Source organism: Symsagittifera roscoffensis, chromosome 3 (assembly GCF_963678635.1).
Source record: "Symsagittifera roscoffensis chromosome 3, txSymRosc1.1, whole genome shotgun sequence".
Lineage (NCBI taxonomy): Eukaryota > Metazoa > Xenacoelomorpha > Acoela > Convolutidae > Symsagittifera > Symsagittifera roscoffensis.
Genome location: NC_087064.1, coordinates 47,989,087 through 47,995,193, shown reverse-complemented (window position 1 = coordinate 47,995,193; position 6,107 = coordinate 47,989,087). Strand labels below are relative to the sequence as shown.

General features: G+C 32.9%; 1 protein-coding gene across 1 annotated transcript in view; it reads left to right on the top strand.

Annotated features, from left to right (window-relative positions):
• Nucleotides 1–6,107, top strand: part of LOC134841740 (uncharacterized) — a gene marked incomplete in the record, with an annotated part of 53,792 nt that overhangs the window by 502 nt on the left and 47,183 nt on the right. Inside the window, 1 exon segment of the mRNA XM_063857779.1 lies at nt 4,369–4,587. Coding sequence (XP_063713849.1) covers nt 4,369–4,587 — 219 coding nt within the window.

Sequence of the window (6,107 nt, the reverse complement as noted above, 5' to 3'; positions counted from 1 at the left end):
CTCAGTGACTTCGATGAAGATATTTTTAGGTAATTAAAATGCATGTTTGCTTTTTAAGCCTTTCGGTGATATGGTATATCCATGAAATTTTGTAATTGCACCAAACACCAAAATCTTTCACCATTTTTATTGAGACTATTTGTTCTCCATCAATAGATAAAAGATCGCTTAAAGGGTATCGCTTGTTTGGTTTTTGAAATCTAATTTGATCAATTTTGTCAGAAATGAATTAAATTCTTTTATTCTGCTAACCAGGTGATTACTTTGCTTAAATCTGTTTGAATCAAAGAAATAAAACCAAACACTAATAAATTTTGTATCTCCGGCATTAAAAAAAAGAAGGGTTGTCATTAATTTCTGGCATTTTGTTTATATATAAAGAAACAAGAACACTGCAAAAGTTGATCCCTGTGGACCAACACTCGGTATATTTCGGGAACGAGAGAATGTTTTACGAGGAAAAACTGTTTTATTTCTGTTTGTGAGATAAGATACAAAAAATTGAAGAAACTCATGGAAGAAGCCTACTTTGGCAAGCTCGTATAAAATGAAGTTATGGCTAATAGAATCCAAAGTTTTTGCAATATTAAAAACATTGTGAGAGAAAATTCTCCTTGTTCTAATTTAAACAACATTAACGTACAATATAGGGTTTGTCGCAGTCGAATGATGTTTTCGAAATCCATGCTTGTTTTACTCAAGTATCATTGAAAGAACCATTTTAACTTGTTATAAAAACTCGTTCAAATTTTTTAGTGCTAGTGCAGGAAGTTTTGAAATGAGCTGTATTTTTCAAAATTAATAAGTGTTATTTTCCAGATATCGGGAAACTGTTTATTACTGACTATGTAATTTAAATATTTGAACAATATCCTTCAAACAGAACTGTAAAACGAAAATTAATCTTTTAGGAGCTACACCATCAACTGAATTTGTTCCTGATTTGCATTTGCCAAGTATATACCCGGAAATACACTTCTGCTTGGAATATTCAATGATTCGTTGTCTATTTTGTACACAGATACAAAATAGAAAACGAATCATTGAATGTTCCAAGCGAAAGTATGTTTCCGGGTATATACTTATCAGATATAATCGTTTCGCAATGCGAAGATCTTAAAGAATTGAGTAAATGCAAATCAGGAACCAATTCAGTTGAGGGTGTAGCTCCTAACATGTTAATTTTTGTTTTACAGTTTTGTTTGAATTATAATGTTGAAGTGCTTAATTATATAGTCAGTAATAAACAATTTACAGATTCAAAAAAAAAATCGTTAAAAGCCTCACACATTGAAAAATCAGAGCATAAACTGGTTTTGTTGTATGATCTTTTCCTGGGTACATTTGCCTTTCCATTCATTGATCTGAGAAAATTTGAAAATTTTAAAACATTTTTAAATCGATGTCTTTCATTGACTCAAAGTAAACGGCTCTGTCTAGTCCTAAAGAATCATCCAATTCTGGCTTGCAGTGTTTAACTTTCTCGTCAAAGTAATTACGTATCACTGCCGTCTGAAGACGATTTTCAGCAGTTATGGAGTAAAATCCAATGGGGGCTTTAGAGCGACGAAGCTTCTTTTTTGAAAAAAATTTGTTAACGGCTTGATGATACAACCCATTGAACGTTTCAAGCATTCTATTTGCATAATTCGATCAATGAAATCTATTGCTTAAAAAAAACAAATGCAAGGATTCGGAGTCTGCTTTACGGATACAGTAACAAATTAGGTTTATCTGTTCCGTTTCAGTTCCAAAAGCTATTTGACAGGAAAATGCAGGAAGATCTGACAAGTTTAGTTTTATTTCGAAGTTTTTGCAGAAAAAAGGATTGTCTTTTAATGATACGTCTCGCTTTAAAAAAAATTATTTTTCGGTAAACCAAGATTGAACTTTGCAATTGATTTCAAACAACTGGATTCACTTTGGTCATCATTTGATAAAACATTCCAATCAACTGAAGTTAAGTCCAGATCTCCGCAGAAACTCCAGTGCTTGTGTTTAAGTTAGATTGTCTTATAAGAAAGTTGAGTTGTTTGTTCTTATCACTCAAAATTTTTTCAAATTTGATTCCGTTTAGAGTATAGGACTGTCAAGCGGTTGATCGTAAAATGCTGTTACGCAAAGCATTAGGTTATTCAGCTTCACAAACAAATATCACCCAAAGTCAAAAATATATGATTGATCAAAAATGTCATTCAATTTAGATGAAATTTTAACCGCAATTAGAACTCCTCCATGAGGTCCAGTTTTCCTTTGACAACGGTGGAACACTTCATATGCATTTGTTCAAAACACTGCAGTTTTTTCGACATGTTTATTGAACCATGTTTCACTTAGGGCAACAATGTCAGGCTAATGGTTTCGCAATAAATTGTCCAGCTTGATTTTCCGTTCAATCGTTAAAATTGATCTGATAATGAGTAACAAAAAATTTATGTCATTTAGCAGTCAAGAGGAAGAGTTCCCCTTACCAAAAATTTGATCACACTCAGATGGAACAGCTTTGTTACAGTCAGTTCTGTAAGTGCCAGAAACAAGGCTTCCAGCCTTTATTTTGAATTCTGATTTTTATTTTTGCATCAAAGAACTCAAATTGTATCCACAGTTAAGAAATCGTCTTTGGTTCTGATAGTCCATATTATTCACAAATCCCTTGATATACAAATTCGAATTTTTCAGCTTTCTCTTTGACAGAAAAATAAATTTATGATGCCAAGGAGATGGAATGAAAAAGACGAGAGGTCTCAATTTGTCTGGTTGTTCTTTACCAAGTCTAAAACAGTCGCTCACTATTTTCTTTAAGTTCGATTCTATGTTTGAACTTTTGCTGCGAACTATTTCTGTCCTTTTCAATTTGAATAATTTTATCGTCCTGTAAATTTTCTGCTGATCCATATATCACTCGTTGCTTTCCAATAAGACTAGAGTCTGTTTTAGTTTTATTTGGCATTGGAGCATTATTAATTGTTGTAGATAAACTGATCTGTTTTGATATAAATTTTGCGCAAATCGCTAATATCTCTCTCAATTGACGAAAATTTGTTACTCGGTCAAATGGACTGCTTCAAAGAAGCAAGTTTTTTTATTTCTAAAGTTTTATTCTGAATTGTCAATATTTGGTCGTTATTCTGTTGTATTGAAATATATACAATGGCTGAATCGTTTTGGATTGCTAAAATTGCGTTTTGGATTTCGTTTGTGATTTTCTCAAAAAAATGTTTCAATTTATCGTTTTTTATTTTGTGTCTAACCACTCCTCGCATTTCCAGAAAAACCCTTTTACTTTGCCTAAATTTTGAAGAACTCCCTTAAGCAACTTGTTAAAGTCAACGTGAAACCAGGTTTTGCGAATGTCATACGAATGACAATTAAATTCGCATTCATTTCAGCAAAGTTAACATGGATATTCGGGATCTTCAAGTAATAAAACAGTTATATTCTGTTGATTTAACGTTTTCCGTTTCATTTTTGGCGTTTTCCCAGAAAAAAACTTGGGGAATAATTGGATTGATCTCACCGAGCTCAACAATTCGCTCCAAGGCTCTGTTGAATCTGGATGCCTTCAATCCAGCCCAAGTGTCCACCAATAGGTAGGGTTACCAATAACTGAGTGTCAAGATTCGATTAAGTTTCCGTTTTTGATTTTGTTTTTGAAAACTTTTAAACTTCTTTTGCTCTAGAATGGTAATCGGCATATGTTAAATCAGTTTAGTTACCTCATAAAAGGACAAGTAAGAAAATTAATTTCGATGCGTTCTTTTGCTTTGGGTGACATAAAAATAGGTGTCAAAACTTAGCACAAAGATTGTGGGACAAAGTTTTTGGCTAAAGAAAGTCTACCCAATTTTGTGTGCTTGTTTACCGTTTGGTAATTTCTATTCGAGTGCTTTTTTGAGTTTCTTATAATTATTTCGTTTCGAGATTAATTTTTCTAAACTTGAACATCAATCGATATTTACTTTTGTAGCTGTACTTTTTGTTTATAATTTATTATTAAACCATTTAAACCACCATTAAGTCCTTTTTATAATGACCTAAGGTCTTGCGTCTTTTTTTTCTATCCACCAGCGTTCCGAGGGGACGGATCCAGGAACGACTATCTTTCCTCCTCAATTTTTCAGTACTAGTTTTTTTTTATAACAAGGGATGAATCGCAAACATGAATATGTGTGATGAATATGTGTGATGAATCGCAAAAGTTGTGTGCGATGAATCGCCTCAGTGTTGATTTTGTACACTAACTGATTGGCCCTCATCCAAAAATCAAATCTTCATTTGAGCAAACAAGTTTATTTGGAGAAATGATTGAGTTTGGATAAACTTCTGAATACATTATCTCTAATGTCTGCTTGAAAGTTTGTGTTTTAGGTTGCTTTCAATGTTCCCAGACATCGCCCGATTTCCAGGGTCGCAAAAGAATTGCAGCAGAAACAGGGGTGGGGACGAGACTCAACGCCGTTTTCGTCACTCAGACCTCAAAAGAGAGAGTACAATTCGACGAAAAGGAACGCAAACACTTGGAGGAAACTCTACACAAAGATCTGTTCAGTAAACTAGTCCGCGTGAAAAAAACCATCAAAAATAGTAGTTAGTTCAGAAAACTATGTTGCCACCAATTTTCAGGTTCATTCGCGACTAATTTCCAGACTTTATGTCTATGAGACTTAAAGCATTGTCCACACTTTGAGTTTTTGGTTGCGGAGTTAGTTAAAACTGGCGCAGTATTGAAAGTTTGCAAATAATTCGCTGACCTCGACCTGAGAAGTAACAAAAGAAAAAACAGGTATTTTAGTTTTTACAGACAATAAATAACATTGCCTCAAAACACAAAAAGGGAGCCGATAATTCATCATAAGCATAATGCGGTCGAAAGCAAGCGACAATTTGTAGAAATTTAGAATAATAAAAGGAAAAGAAACTTAAAAAAACGGATATAACAACGCACAGCAACCTCAAAAAATTCTCGATTTACCTGGCGCCCGGAAATTGATTTGAAAAAGTTGAAAGTACTTTATGTAGTGCTGTTTTAATAGGTTTTGAAGGATTTGTAGTTTGCTATAATATCATTTCGAGGAGATGTCTCTTTCGACGAATTATCATTTTGCCCAAAAGTTTGCGTTGCGTATTCGCAAAAATGATGCCACTTCTTTGTGTGGCATTTTTTTCCACTCTTTAATACGAAGAGAAGCCAAAAACGTTTAACAGTTGTTGTTTTTATCGTAACTTTGAAAAAGTCAAGAACGGTAGCTTATACAAGTACATAAAGTATATATTCAGTTTTCATATTCAATGGCAATTTGCTCTCATTTTTTGAGAAAATGCTCTCATTTTTGAGAAACTGCATTTAATTTTTCTTTTCAATTTTTTTTTTGAAAATGCATAAAAATTGTATAATAAACAATTGCTCCAAAGACTTGATGTATGGAAATCTATAACAAGAATTTTTGTTGTATGGAATTATATGTTAAGCATTTTCGGTGTATGGAGGTCAACACGGGAATTATACACCCTGAATTTATCGCTGACAATTGCTTGGAACTGACAATTACAAAAAGATAACATGACTGCTTGAATGTTCCGACTGCTTTTTACGGTATATGGAGCAGTAATAACGAGAAAAAAATTAGATTTAATAAAAATAAAAATAATTTTTTTCAAATTTGATTTTTTTTCTGAAACTCTCCCCCCAAAATCTATAAAAAATACAAAGTGATACATTTCGCTCCTAGTAACAAATCAATTATGACAAATAAGCTTCCTTCAACCAATTTGGAACAATTTCTAAGACCTATTAAATCTCCGCTTACGCGTTAATAGCGCAAAACAAATCGCGCGTTAATTGTCCCAAGTTGGCAGAAATAGCGAAAAATGATATTTGTGAAATATTTTTGTTCCCACTTTCGATACGAAAATAACGGAAAACTTGTGCTCATGGAGGGTTTTTTCTTCAGGTTAATTTCGACTTTTTAACAAGCCATTTTGATATAATTTTTAAATCTCATTCAAAAGGTATTGTTGTCCTGAGCTTAAATTTGTAAAGATATTTCACCTGTGTTCATTTTTCATAAAGTTATGGGGGTTTAAAGATTGCAATTTTGGCCAATTTG